This window comes from Rhinatrema bivittatum, chromosome 5 (assembly GCF_901001135.1).
Source record: "Rhinatrema bivittatum chromosome 5, aRhiBiv1.1, whole genome shotgun sequence".
Lineage (NCBI taxonomy): Eukaryota > Metazoa > Chordata > Amphibia > Gymnophiona > Rhinatrematidae > Rhinatrema > Rhinatrema bivittatum.
The window spans coordinates 383526416-383542078 of record NC_042619.1 but is presented as its reverse complement, the minus strand read 5'-3'; the positions used below and the strand labels follow the sequence as shown (position 1 = coordinate 383542078).

Sequence of the window (15663 nt, the reverse complement as noted above, 5' to 3'; positions counted from 1 at the left end):
GGAAAGGAGTAGGAAACATGAGGAGGGATCTAGCGAAGCTCGAGGAATGGTCTAAGGTCTGTCAGCTAAGAGTTAATGCTAAAAAAAATGCAGACTAATGCATTTAAGATGTAAAAACCCAAGGGAAAGGTCCAGTATTGGAGGTGAAATGTGTCTAAGCAGAAAGAGAGCAGCATCTGGGGGTAATTGTAACTGATGATCTTAAGGTGGTCAAACAGGTGGATAAAGTGATGGTAAAAGCCAGAAAGATGCTTGGCTACACAGAGGAATGGTCAGCAGAAAAAGGGAGGTGATATTGTCCTTGGTGAGACCTCACTTGGAATACCATGTACAGTTCTGGAGACCACAGCTTCAGAAGGATAGAAATAGGATGGAGTCGGTCCAGAGGGTGGCTACTAAAATGATCAATGGTCTTCATTCTAAAGCATATGGGGATAGACTTAAAGATCTAAACATGTGTACCCTAGGGGAAAAGCTAGATAGGGGAGATATGATAGAGACATTCAGATATCTCAAAGGTTTCCATGCCCAGGAAGTAAGCCTTTTTGAGTGGAAAGGAGGCTCTAGAACAAGGGAGTCATGAGGTGAGGTTGAAAGAGGGTAGGAAATATGTATTTATGGAAAGGATGGTGGCTATGTGGCACACCTTTCAAATGGAAGTGGTTGAGAAAAAAGTATCTGAATTCAAGAAAGCATGGGGATAGATACAGGGGATCTCTAAGGAAGAGATGAGAATTATAATGCTAAATGAATTGGACTGATGGGCAGACTGGATGGGCTATACAGTCTTTTTCTGCTATCCTGTTTCTACATGTGTAATCTGGTTGCATGCATACTTTTATGCAAACTGAGCACCAAACTATTTTAGCAGAGCCATTTACTTGCATAAAACTGGGTTTTATGCTCACAGAGAGCTTTAAAAATTCAGCCGTAAATACTAATATGCTCATATTTTTTTAAATTAAAACAGACTGTAGTAGGTTTCAGTGCTCAGTGTCTGCATCAGAAACCAAAGACATCTATGCATAAAAATAAGTAAATTATGGATTGTAGTAGTTTTTCCATCACTGTTTCTTAGTTATACTCTGGGTAAGGTGAGGGAAAAATCAAACTTCTTTGTGCTTAAGATTTCTATGCACAGTTAAAAGCAACATCTGTGCCGAGACTGCCAAACTTAGACCTAGATTCATCAAAAAGCTATAAATATAGCGAAAATAGCGCCTGTGATTTAAAAAAAAAAAAGAGGGGGAGAAGGGGCATGGTTAGGCTAATTTGCCTGCTCCTGTATCACAAGCTGCGATAAATGTATCGCACCAGTGCTAATTTTCACATCGCATGGTGATTAATCCACCGCAGGCGCATTACCAACCGAAAAGGTTTTTAATCGCATATGCCGTTCGGGCAAGGAGAGAAAGAGAGAGAGAGAGCCAGAGCTTGTGTAGAGACCAGTATGTATGTAACTTTACTATTTATACCACTGTAAGAGGGGATGTAGTTATTTCCACAGTTAAAACCTGTGTTACTCTATTGCATTTGACGTTAGGAGCTGCTCATTACCATTAACTCTGTCCAAACTCCTCCCACTTACATAACTAATTTTACATTTGCATATTAGCACGCGTTGCACGTTAGGGCCTGCCCTAACTCAAATTATAAATGACCCTGTTACTGGCAGATCAGTGTCGGTAGTGAATGCTGTATTTGAAATATGTGGGTACTTGTTTCTTGGGAATGAGACTGCCATGAGTTCATTTCTTATAGGCCAACAAAGAGCTTTCAAATAATATTTCAAATAATATTTTTAAGAAACATTTGTTCTGTTGTAGAATGTTGCAATGTGTGATAAAATGTTTCTTAAAATGGAAGAAAATGTCATTGTTTTTGATTAGGTTGATTGAGTACAATGCTTGTTCTTTATATACACTGTAATATCTTTCATCTTATTTGATAACTAATATTCCTGCAATTCTTATTCTTCTGCAGACACTGTTGAAGATTTCTATGCCATTTTGGCTGCATACTACAAATATTCCTTTCAAATCTTTTCATCTGACTGTACATTGGCTCCAGTGAATATATGGCTGCTGGAACAGATGCAATGTAACCCCATCCTGGAATGCCCTGAATATCTGCACTGTAGTAGACAAGGAAGGTTGTATGGTACTATCTTCAAATGGAATCCAAGAACACCTTGTGAAGGGACCCTTACACTTTTTTGCAGGTAAAAACAAATGGGAAGCTCAGAAAAAGAGCCAAGTTCCCTGTCTAACAGTTGCTATGGAGAAGGTACAGAGAAGGGCAACCAAAATGATAAAGGGGATGGAACAGCTCCCCTATGAGGAAAGGCTGAAGAGGATAGGGCTGTTCAGCTTGGAGACGAGACGGCTGAGGGGGGGATATGATAGAGGTCTTTAAGATCATGAGAGGTCTTGAATGAGTAGATGTGAATCGGTTATTTACACTTTCGAATAATAGAAGGACTAGGGGGCATTCCATGAAGTTAGCAAGTAGCACATTTAAGACTAATTGGAGAAAATTCTTTTTCACTCAATGCACAATAAAGCTCTGGAATTTGTTGCCAGAGGATGTGGTTAGTGCAGTTAGTGTAGCTGGGTTCAAAAAAGGTTTGGATAAGTTCTTGGAGGAGAAATCCATTAATGGCTATTAATCAAGTTTACTTAGGGAATAGCCACTGCTATTAATTGCATCAGTAGCATGGGATCTTCTTAATGTTTGGGTAATTGCCAGGTTCTTGTGGCCTGGTTTGGCCTCTGTTGGAAACAGGATGCTGGGCTTGGTGGAACCTTGGTCTGACCCAGCATGGCATGAGAATCTTTTATATAGAAATGATTGATAGGACAAGTCATGCTGTATTTAATCTATATCACAGCATCCCACAAATAACTATGTAGGATTATTTTAAAATGTGTGCAAGGGATTATTGCCTATGCTTCTATGCAATTGCACATCATATGCTAAAACCTGGATAGAATATCTAGTAAAAAAAATTAAAAAATACTGAACAATACTGGTAATGAGAGCATAGTTTGCATTCTGTTCGACAGTTTTCAAAGTTGTCCTTTGTTTTGTCTGTACCTAAGATTTGTTATCTGAGCTCTTTATACCAGCATGTATAGTTTGATTGCCCCAATTTTATAGTAATAAGAATCTTGATAATCATCATAATCATTACTTATGATACCAGCATCTTATGTGTTGCCATACAAAAGATGCATATTTGCATACAATAAGGTATGAAATCATAACAATAAATATTAACAATGTTCACAAATTGTCATAGTATAACCACAAATGTACACATGCACACAAACTTTAAAGGGTCAGGTCATGCCCATTCTTTCTGGACTACAGAAGACAAATATTTTCCCATGGCACTGTTGGGATTGATGCTAGGTACTGCAGCATCCATTGAAAGGGCATTGATGTCAGGAGCTGGAGTCAGCGCTGCCAGCCACTGTGGGCACCGATGATGCCATCAGCCACTGACTGAATTGGTTGCTGACAAAGAATCGATGCAGTCAGAGCAAACACCAAGGGAATTGGCGCTGGGCAAAATCAGCCAATAGCACCAGCTGAATCGGCATTGGGTGCCGAATGAATCCATGCAGGGCACTGTGAAATCACCACTGGATGCCATAAGCTCTGGAGACTCAATTTCAGGCATCACCAACTGCGTTGGGTGCCGCTGCAGCAGGGGGCAATAAGATGCACTGCCGCATGGGTATTGATGTAGTCGGCTGCACTGAGGAGCTCTGGGGCGTCAGCGCATCAGTGTCTGGTGCCACGGTACAACTTTGGGCAGTACTGGGGGCATCCCCACAAGTGAATCGATGTCTGGCATTGCTTCGCTGTTGGATATCATTGTCGCAAGCTGTGCATTGCTGGAGCATTGAGTGCCAGGACACCATTACAAATCAGTAAACATTAGCTGCCGGTGGGCCGTGATATCTCTTCAGCATATTGGCACGCATTCAGCTGAACTCCCTAGATAAATGAGCAACATGCTGCCCATTCTGGGTGGACCATCCAGTTTAGAGGGGTTATCGGAGGAGTAGACCCTGATTTGCTTTTCCGCCGAGAGTAGAAGATCCCTTCTCTGACAGCTTGTGACCTGGATTCCCTGTTACTGCAGAGCTCATAGAAATTATACTATCTCAAGGTCTCTGGGATTAAACTTTTCTTGCCAGGGGCTATGTTCGATGATGATACAGCCTATGGTCAGCCAGGAGGTCATCGGAGCAACTCTTCCATGCCTCCCAATACAGAACTGTGGTCTTTTAGACTCCCTTGCTCCCCCAGTGTTTTTTGTTGTCAGTATTAGTGAACTACATTTTTGAAGGCAAAGAGGACTTAGTGTTAAGGTCACCGCCTGCTTGCTCTATGGCCACTATAACTCCACTACCCACAGTTGAGATTTGGGAGGGTCCTATAGTGAGGGGAGAGATTCTTCCTATGATCTCTTCACCTGTCAGCAGTTTGTTCCTCGCTGTCATGACAGAGAGTGGAAGGTATACAAACTAACTGTCTTAGAGGTTTGACAGGATCAGGGGATTATTGCTCAGGTCCCAGTGTCACCACTGTGATACCTCTCCGTCGAGGGGGGAATACTCATGTTATCTATTCGATACTCCTCCAAATCACTTTCTTCTCTCTCCACCTCACTTATCAGCTACTGCTCCCCTTCTTTGGCTGGCAGAGCTTGGGCTCTGCACCACCACACTTCTTTTTCTCTCCACTGGGGCCTGTGCTTCTTTCCTTTTTGTCTGCTGGTGTGCTAGCACCATTTGTGATGCCAATGTCACAAATGGATGGATAGGCAAAACCGAAAACGTAAGCATATTTTTATTTCATATAATGTACCAATATTCTGTATATCTAGTCTAATGGTCTTAAACTTTTTAATTAATTATCTTCTATCACTGTCATTGGTAACTAATGAAAAGCATATTTGAAATATACTAAAGTCTATTTAATATGTATAAAAATTGAAGATATGATTCCCTAACGAATAACCTCTGCATGTGCTTCCTCTGACTAATGTACCAGTAATCCAAAATGAATTTGCATCACCTCCTTTGATCATTTACAGCTTGTCATAATAGCTCCCCCACTAGCTCAGATGCTGCAAAAACTGCATATTCTCGATGTATTGAATTACAACATGTCGGTTATTTTATGACTTTCTATATTATTTTGTTTGTTTTATCGATTATGTATGTTCTTCTAGGACAAGCAGGATGGTAGTCCTCACATGTGGGTGACATCATTCGATGGAGCCCGGCACGGAAAACTTTTGTCAAATTTTCTAGAAGCTTTCACCTGCAGACTGAGCATGCCCAGCCTGCTACTATCCATGTGTCCTTGCGAGGTCCCCCTTCAATCTCTTTTTCCACTGTGCGGTTGCCTTACAGTCCGTGGAGCTCCAAATTTTTCGAGTTTTCTTTGATTGTTTTTTCCATCTCTTTTTGATCCTCGTCGGGTGTACCTTCGTGGTTGGTGCCCCCTCAGTATGGTAAAACTTTTCATCTGTTTTTGCTCCAACTCAGTCGATTCCCGACTTCCTACCTAGCAGTATCTAGCTGTCATCGACCGCGCACCGTACATTTTTCATGGCGTCGACTGATTTTCGTCGGTGCCCCCAGTGCCCGCGGAACATGTCCATCACGGATCCACATGAAGTTTGCATCCTCTGCCTGGGGGGCCTCGTACGACGTCTATGGGTGCCGACTGTGCGATCAGATGACACCCAAAGGGCGTCGGGCATGCCTCAACAAAATGGAGAAACATTTCCGGACACCAAAATCCTCCACGCCTGCGTCTCTTTTCGATGCCCAAGGATCGCGGAGAGTCGTCTCAGTCACTACCTCTCGTGACCCCTCTAGCTAGCACCCGCAAGGATCGGGGAGAAGGAGATTGATCCTCGGTGGTCTCTGCACTCCCCCAGACCTCAGGGTCATTGACTTCCTTGGTGCCGGGGAAAGATCGGGCCAAGCACCAGAAGCAGTCCCGGATGTACCGATCATCATCCAGACACTGTTCCGGTCGGAGCGGCATCGGCTGCTGCCGAGCCACCATTGAAGCTGCATCGGCCATCAGAGGCCACGTCTTTCGGTAGCTCGAGGGGGACGAAGCATATAGGTGCAGGCCTCGTTCCCCTCCATCAGACCTGATCACCTAGGACTTCCAGGAGGAGTTGGACCACAGGGTGCAATCGGCGATGCTCAAGGTGCTGCAGAGCGTTGAGCTGCCAGTGCCATCGGCCCCCATACCAGTGCCTGAGTCTCCGCCATCGGTGCTCTACTGACACAGCCGGGGCCTGAGAGGATCACTCTGGAGGAGATGCCCTCCACCAGAGTGATCCCCATTCCGAGGAGGAAGAGGCAGCACTAGGACCGTGCACCCTTGCCCACGGTTCCCCGAGCCATTGCCCGATCCCTCAGGCTTACCATGGCCGATGATCTCTTCAATTCTGGGCAACCAGTCTGTGCCCCTGTGGCCTCCGAAGCCCTCTGAGCCTAGGGCTGATGCCCCTCATGGCTGTCACACTTGGTGCCCTGGCCCAAGTGAGGAAGAAGGTCCCTATGACCCTTGAGGTGATGATTCCATAGACTTGTCCTCTGAATACTCTGACCCTCTCTCGGAGCCTTCTCCTCCAGAGGAGTGGCAAATCCCGAGGACCTGTCGTTCGCGGGATTTGTCAGGTCTATGGCTGAAGCCATCCCCTTTCAGCTCCTCATGGAGGAGAATGCACATCACAAGATGCTGGAAGTCCTCCAGTTCATTGACTCTCCTAAGAAGATCGAGGCAGTTCTGATCCAGGATATTTTTAAGGAACTCCTTCTCTGTATGTATGAACACCCCATCTCTGTCTCCCCAATTAACAGCCTGATGCCACCTACTTGGTGCAACAAGTCCTGGGGTTTAAGAGGAGGCAGCTCCCCCACCAGTCTGTTGTGGAGTCCACCTTAAAAAAGGCCCAGCATTCCTGTACCCATGCCTCCGCCCCTCCAGGTCATGAGCAGAGGGAACTCAACAACATAGAAGAAAAGTTTTCCAAGGTTTCCCGTATTGTGGCCTACCAACTTTACATGACTCAGTACAACCGCAATCTCTGGAAGTGACAGCAATAGCAGGAAACTCTTGCCGCCATTGCTTCACTGGGTCTGGGAAGCAGGAAAACATGAGGTGCGTTCCACCTACGATGTTTTTGGAACTGCAGCCCACTTAGCCACAGTGGGCATCGAAGCCAGAAGGATGGCTTGGCTTCAGGCTTTGGACCTCCAGCCAGAGATCCAGGATAGGCTCGCCGACCTCCCCTGTACAGGTGAGAATCTGTTTGGAGATAAGGTCCAGGATGCCATGGCGCAGCTGAAGGACCATCATGATACCCTCCAGCAGCTGTCCGCTAGTGCCTCAGAAGGGCCATCCTCAGCCAGGAAATCCTCCAGGCAAGGTTCTCGTAAATCCTTCTACCGGCAGAGGAAGTATTCTCCTCCAGCTGCCAGAGCTTTTGCACCCCGAACTGGTTCCAGGGGATGCCCCAATATGCTCTGGCCACAGGCTTTTGACTGGCAATGAGGGAGCATAAGTCAGCTAGCAGTTCCCATGGCGCCCAATCCCCCAGTCAGCGGCAGGCACATCAGCTTCGCTTGGCGCTGGGAAGAGATCATGTCAGACCGCTGGGTCCTCTCCATTGTCCGCCAGAGTTACCAACTGCACTTCAGTCGGCTCCCAGAGACCTCTCCCCCATGTCCATCGTGGGGTTCATCTGCCCATTTGGTCGTTGTTCAAATGGAACGCACTCCTTGCAGCGGGCACAGTGGAACCAGTCTCTCGCAAACAGGGCCAAAGGTTCTACTTGAGATATTTCCTCATCCCGAAAAAGAATGGTGGCTTGCGCACCATTCTCAACCTCAGGGTGCTGAACAAGTTTCTCGTAAGAGAAAAAGTCAAGATGGTTCCTCTGGGCATGCTAATCCCGCTCCTCCGAAGAGGAGACTGGCTTTGCTCCCTTGACCTCAAGGAGGCATACGACACATTGCGATTTTCCCAACCACAGGAAGTACCTCCATTTCTTGGTGGGGAATGCACATTTCCAGTACAAATTACTGCCCTTTGGGCTGGCATCAGCCTTCCACATTTTCACTAAATGCTTTGTGGTGGTGGCTGCCTACCTCAGACATTGCTCGGTCCATGTGTTTCCTTACCTGGACGACTGGCTGGTCAGGAGTAACTCTTGCTCAGGGGCCTTTCACGCTCTGGCCTTGAAGGTGCAGACCCTGCAGACAGTGGAGTTCATTATCAATTTCCCCAAGTCGCACCTCTGCCTGTCCTCCCAGCTGGACTTCATAGGCACCATATTGGACACGGCGCAAGCGAATGCTTTCCTGCCTAAGGACCGGGTGATCGCCCTTGCCTCGCTGGCTACCCTAGTCCGCAACAGCAGGAGGGTGCCAGTTCGGCTCCTGCTCCACCTACTGGGCCACATGATGGCCCCATCCATGTGACTTCCCTGGCCTGCCTCCACATGAGGAGCTTTCAGTGGGCCTTATGTTCCCAGTGGCAGCAGACATCTCAGGACTTAGAAGCTCTGGTCACGGTCACAGACCCTCTCGGTATCTCTGAACTGGTGGGAAACCAATCTGGAACGCAGACTTCCTTTTCAGCCTGCACTGCCCCAGGTGACCCTCACCACCGATGCTTCTCCCCAGGGTCAGGGAGCCCACATGAATGGCCTACACATTCAAGGTTTTTGGACCGTTGCCAAGGCACATTGCCACATAAACCTTCTGGAGCTTTGGGCGATACCCTACGCCTTGTGGGCCTTCAGAAATCAGTTGTCATCCAAGGAAGTTTCATCAGGACGGACAACTAGGTCATGATGTGATACTTCAACAAATAGTATGCACGGGCTCGTTCCTCCTCTGCCAAGTGGTGGTACAGGTTTGGAAATGGGCCCTCTCCCGAGGAATGTATCTCTGAGCCCACCAACCTGCCAGGTCAGCTCAATGTGCTGGCGGACCGCCTCAGCTGGTCCTTCCAGCCACACGAGAGGTCCCTCAACCTGGCGGTGACTACCAACCTATTCCGCCGGTGGACTACACCAGATGTGTCCCTATTTGCGTCCTCTTTTAAGCACAAGGTGAGGAGGTTCTGCTCCCTGACGGCGGGGAGTGGCCATCCAGCCTGCGATGCCTTCTCCCTTCACTGGGGGTAGGGCCTCCTGTATGCATACTCCCCTCTGCCTCTTCTACCAAAGAAGGACAGGGGGACCATGATTCTCATGGCACCCTCCTGGCCAAGGCAGGTTTGGTTCCCGCTTCTCCAGGACCTGTCAGTGTGTACACTCATCCCACTGGGGATGGCACCTGACCTCATATCACAGAATCAGGGCATCCTGCGCCACCCCAACCTTTGGCCACTGGCCCTCATGGCTTTGATGTTGAATGCTTAATGCTCCAGCCCTTACATCTCTCGGACTGTGTTTCCAGAGTTCTGGTAGAGTCCAGGAAACCTTCGACATGGAAGTCATCTCCAATTGGAAACGTTTTTCCATTTAGTGTGGGGGGCATGGGTTAGACCCCTTCTCGTGCCCTCTCCCCCCAGCTGTTGGACTATCTGTGGTACTTAACCAGTTCCGTCAGGGTGCACCTCAGCACGGTAAGCGCGTATCACAGAGGTGTCGCTGGTATGCCCATTTTGGTCCAGCCCCTGGTTGGTTGCTTCATGTGGTGTCTCCTCCAACTGAAGCCTTCGCTTCGACCACTGGCAGTATCCTGGAACCTCAATGTCATCCTAGCACTACTGATGAGGCCTCCCTTTGAGCCTCTGCAGTACTGTGACCTGAAGCTCCTTACCTGGAAAGTCATATTCCTGGTGGCAATCACTTCCGCTTGCAGGGAAGCCCCAGGCTTTGGTTACATACCACGAAGTTCTTCCATGACCGTGTGGCTCTGCGTACACATCCTAAGTTTCTGCCCAAGGTGGTGACTGGTTTTCATATCAATCAGTCAATTGTTTTATCCATTTTTTTCACGAGGCCTCATTCCCACATACGGGACTGGGCTTTCTATACCCTGGACTGTAAACGGGCTTTGGCCTTCTACCTGGATCACACAGCGAGCCATAGAACGTCCATCCAGCTCTTCGTGTCATTTGATCCCAACAGGCTGGGGGATGTGGTGGGAAAACAGACCTTGTCTAACTGGCTGGCAGATTGCATCACCTTCTGCTACACGCAGGCAGGCCTTCCATTAGCCAGCAGAGTAAAGGTTCACTCCGTGCGGGCGAAGGCGGCATCGGTGGCTCACTTGCATGCAGTCCCCATCGCGGAAATTTGCCGGCCCGCAACCTGGGGTTCCCTCCACACGTTTGCAGGGATAGCCTTCGGTCAGTCCATCCCGCGCAACCTGTTCCAGACCTGAACCCAACTCTCTCTGCTCGTGGTTCTTGTGGGAACCAGACTGTCTCCTGTTACCCACAGCGCCGCAATTGTGTTATGCCCTTTGGCATCCTGTTTGGATGCTGTAGGCCTCGCTATCTAGAACTGACAGTCTGGATCTCTCTACTCACCCACATGTGAGGACTACCATCCTGCTGCTTGTCCTAGGAGCAAGCGCAGTTGCTTATCTGTAACAGATAACAGGTGTTCTCCTAGGACAGCAGGAATTTAGTCCTCAGTAATACCGCCCACCTCCCCATGATGGTGGGTTCACCTTCTGTTTGTTTTATTTCTGTGCTCATCTATTTTGCTATATTATGAGACTGAAGGGGGACCTCGCGTGGATGCACAGATAGCAGCAAGCTAGGCATGCTCAGTCTGCTGGTCAAAGCTTCTAGAAACTTTGATAAAAGTTTTCCATGCCAGGCTCCATCGGATGATGCCACCCACATGTGAGGACTGACATCTTGCTGTCCTAGAACACCTGTTACAGGTAAGCAACTGCGCTTTCCATTGTAACCCGCCCCGAACTAATAGGAGGGGCAGATAAATACTTTTAAATAAATAAATATAAAAATGACACAATTTGTATAAATTAAACATTTTCTGTGGATTGTACATGACTGATCACATTTTATTTTAAAAAATGTGGATAGTTTCACATTCAGATTATGTTGGTGTACAACCAAATAACAGTATATTCAAGAGACAGTGGTTGTGTTTTATTTGGTGCCCTACCCAGGGCATCTTACAGTAGAAAATATGCAACACACAATGGTCCATAAATTGGGAAAAATAACCAAAACTAAACTGAAGAAGATTAGCATAAGCAAATAAGTTAAAAAAAAAATATTGAAAACAAACCAGATAGAACATAAACCAAAACTAAGTACAGAAGGAAATACGAAACAAGCTGCCACCAAAACGTTTTCAGGGTAGACTTGGGAGAGACAAACACATACATGATTGAAAAGATATAATGATAACTCAACCTTGAGTCTCAAGGCACAAACGATGCTAATGACAGCCATCCTTTGGTTTTAACTTTCAGCTGCTGGCAGTTTGGGGCTGGGTAAAGCCACCTCACTTTGTGACATCACATCCAGGAGGATGGCCTGGTAGTTTCTGGAAAATGGAATCAAGTGAAAAGGCAAAATAGTAGCCTCCTCGTGCAATGTTTATTCCTTAGGTCACTCATTTTTATTATAAGTTCAATATTCTTTAAGTGGGGTTTTTTTTTCACTCTTTATAGCAGGCATAATAAGCCACTGGCGATGTTCAAATGGTTTTTGCTTCTCTTCTTTTCTTTTTGTTTGATATTGGTTTACTTTCTCATTTTTTTTTTTATTCCTGTAATACAGTTTATTGCAGGAAAGGGAGATTGCTATGTATGCTTCGTATAGATAACATTTTTTAAATCAAAGATTCAAGATGGTGGAATTGAATATTTCAGTTAACACCATGCAGAACAGTAGATTTCCAGGGTCTAGATATCAAGAATATTTTCTTAACCTTTTCATTTACTTCATGTTTGTGATTTAACGTTATCTTGGACATAAGACTGGAAAGAAATCCTACTTTAGTTATAAGTACTTCAGTCCTATTGTTAGCCAGTCAGTGTTTCTGGTTTTTGTGCAAAACCTCCAGTCTTCCTCCTGAGGCCCAAATGTGTCACCTCTGTAGTCCATCTAGACCTCTCTTACCCTGTGAGAAAGTAGACCTATTTTGCTGCTTCTGCTGTACCTCATGACCATCAAAATGGCATGTCTGTTATGCATGAACAGGCTGAGTAGCACGATAGCAATTAGTATAATTGTGCAAGAATCTTACATGTTTATAAAATATTTTGTATTTTTTTAACCATTAGCTTTCTCCTACTCCTTTGGGCTTCCATCACAATTAAAACTAGCTCCTACTGGGAAGTTATAAGGCTTACCCCTAGATTCATCAAAATGCTATAGTATTGCATGCCTAACGCCCTCGGTAAGAAAGGGTAACATAGCGCTTTGCATGGATAGTATTGCATGGTGCAGTAAAGTTTTTACACCCCTTGATACTTCTATTTCACAGCTCATGAAGTGTCCAGACAGGCTGTGAGAGAGAGAGATTATAAGGCCCTCATAGTAGTCAAATATTTATCTACCTTATAAATGGGCTCTGACCGACGGCCCGCAAATGCGCAGTAGAGAGCAGCTCTACCGCGCATGTGCGGGCCAGCACGTTGGTCAGAGCCGTGCGTGCCCGAAACAAAAAACATGGCGGTGGGGCCGCAGGAGCGGCGGCGGCCGCGAAGCAGGAGCGGGAGGAGGAGCAGAGGCGCCGCGCGCGAGTGACACCCCCCCCCCCCCCCCCCCCCCGAGATCTGCCGGCAGGAGCGGGAGGAGAAGGTGGTGAGAGGGAAGGTGAGAGAGAGAGAGAGGGAGGGAGGTGATAGAGGGAGGTGAGAGAGAGGGAGGGAGGGAAGGTGAGAGAGAGGGAGGTGTGAGAGAGAGGGAGGGGGGAGAGAGTGAAGGAGGAGGGAGAATGAGGGGGAGGGAGTGGGAAGGAAACGGACCGAGCCCGTTGTTACGGGCTTAACGGCTAGTATTACTATAAGAGGGCCAGCTAATAGCTTGAGGTGAGGTGTTGGTGGTGGTTTAGGGGCCAGTTCTACCTGCAGAGTGAGATGTGCGAACTGCACAGTACATCTCAGTGAAGGTTTGACATCATTTGGAGTGAGGAAAGTCTCACAAAGATGAGATTTATGGCCGAAATGCAATTTGCAAAATTTATTGCGAATTGCGTTATGGCCATTTCAGGCATATTGCACAGCTTAATGCTAGGAAAAAAAAAGTAGTTCTTTCCGGTATTAAAACCGTGCAATAGCATGTATTATGCTATTGCAAGGTGCTATATTGCACCTCATTTTCATTAATCCCGCCAAAACCTCTCCCCAATTCTGCCCCCTTCTAAAAATTTGCATTCAAGCCATGCGATAATCGTATTATTGCAAGCGTTACAGTGTTAATGCGTCATTGCAAACGTTAACGCTATAATGCATTTTGATGAAAGACCCTGTTAATTTACCAACTACCCTGGGGTTTTCCTCCTTCCCCAGTCATCTCCATGAAACCCGGCACTTTAAACTTGACCAGAAGACACTGCATGGTAACTTGAGGATCCTTCCATCCCAGGGGCTGTGTATGCTGCCTCAGCAGCATCCCCTCCTCCTTCAGGCCTGAGGAATAGAAGCTGAGCTTGGAAAATTAATTTGGGTCTCCTTCAAGGCAATGCCCAATACTCTTATTGAGTCATGAGACCAGTCGCAAAAACTTTAAGTATGCTGAAATACCAACAACATTCCTTTTTGTTTTCCAGAAACCAGACCATTTTGTTCCAGTGTCTTCACAAGCTTATTGGCATTCTTCCATCAACCTGTGTGCCCAGACTCCTGAGTTTTGGTAGCAAAGACTCTCTTACTGAAAATTTGGCACTTTCTTTGGAGAAGGAAATGCTCGCCCTTAGGAGTTCCGTCACGTCAGCGGTCAGCGAAATTGAAAGAGAGTCGACGTGGAAGCACAGAAGTGAGAAAAAAATGAGCATCGCTACTTCAGGCTCCCTTTCCAAGGAAGAAGTGCAGCAGTACAGAGAAGAGCTTCAAAATGAGCAGAAGCAAAGCACATTACAAATGAATCTAACTGTAAGCAGTGCCCTGTACAGAAGAATCATGTGGAAAATAGCCCAGATTCAGGTGAATTCTGACAGCGTTGTGTGGAGGCTAAGTAATTCTCTACAGCTTTATTTTGCTTAAAACATTTCAAATAAAACTCATTTTTAAACAGTAAATAAACTGCTTTGGTGGCTTTTTTTTATCCTGAAATGGTTCAGTACACCAAATCCTTTTCTGGGTGGCTTCATTGAATTTGGTTTCCCACATGCAGTACAAAAATAGTTTACTACTTCATGTAAGTGAACATATGTTGTAAGGTTTTGTTGTGAATTTTTATTTGAGCTTGTCAATGGATGGATGTACAATCTGGTACAATTAATATCAATAACTCTCTCTAATATAGTTTACATTTTATTAGTTAATGAAACTATAATATACATAACTATTTTTTTTTAATTATCATAGTCAGAAATGAAAGGAATAACAAACAAGGTTATTAGTCTCTATACGTATACAATTTCCAATACTGAAGGCATATTGCAACATAGGTGATGATGGAAAAAGATCAGCCTTGACAGCCAGTATGTCCAGTTATTCCAATCCATTCTGCTATAGCCCAGCTGCTAGCCGTAGAACTTGTATGATCTCTCTCCTTAACCACGACAGTTTGTCACTTTCCTCTTTTGTACTCCACCTTCTTGAGTAGGCATGTATGCAGGATCCATTATTATGGGTCGGCAGCACGGTCCAGCAGTGAGTTGGAGTTTACTCGATCTCGGAGACTGAGTGCTATAGCCATACTTATCTACCTTTTGAGAAGAGGTTATATGTTTGCACCTGGTGTCTCAGAGGATGTGTCCAATCTCTGGAGGCTAGAGTGCCAGATCTGGAGGAGCCGTCGCGAGGTGCGAGTCCTTGGGTTCTGGCATGGCTGGAACTGAGTGGAGACTTCACCTATACCAGCCCCCTTCCCCCACAGGTTGAGCCCTTGGGTTCTGAGATTGGCAGGACTTGGGCAAATGTCTACAGCAGGAAGGAGTGGTTCAAGGGTCAGGCAGAGCAGTCATGAAGGGGGCCATGAGAGGAGGGCAGGCGTGAGAGCACAGTTTATATCAGAAACCATTCCTTATATAAATGTAACCTGGGTACTTATCGGGTTACCAGTAAGGCCCTGGGTTAATGCAGTGTCAATTAGCTAGAGTAGGATGGATAATGAGAGGATCCATTATTCAAATGCAGCCCCCTCCGTCTGCAAGGTCTGAAATGACCAGCTCATTTGTTACAGTATATAACCGCGTCCTTGCTACAGCTTGGGAGGCAGTCCTTTGAGTTAGTACTAAGTACGGGAAGTAGAGAGATTTTGTTGTTTTACAGACCCAGCCAGTGTTAGCCAAGCAAGCCCTGTTTGGTGGTCCTGGCCAGGGTCAGGAGGGTTTCTGCCCCACCAGTGCACAGCCTGTCTGGTAGGAGATCCTCTGAGTACATTTATTGGACTTTTACCTTTTTTTTGAGTATAGGGGCCTCGCTGGAGCCTGTTCAGCTCAGAGCCTGA

General features: G+C 46.3%; 1 protein-coding gene across 3 annotated transcripts in view; it reads left to right on the top strand.

The window, feature by feature from the left end:
• FANCB (FA complementation group B) overlaps positions 1-14280 on the top strand; it is a 57304-nt gene extending 43024 nt beyond the window's left edge. For all 3 annotated transcript variants that reach the window (XM_029604875.1, XM_029604873.1, XM_029604874.1), the window contains 2 exons: positions 1984-2221; positions 13820-14280. In XM_029604875.1, the coding sequence (XP_029460735.1) occupies positions 1984-2221; positions 13820-14252 (671 nt within the window). In that variant the 3' untranslated portion in view covers positions 14253-14280. The remainder of the gene's footprint in view (positions 1-1983; positions 2222-13819) is intronic.
• The last annotated feature ends 1383 nt before the right edge of the window (positions 14281-15663 follow it).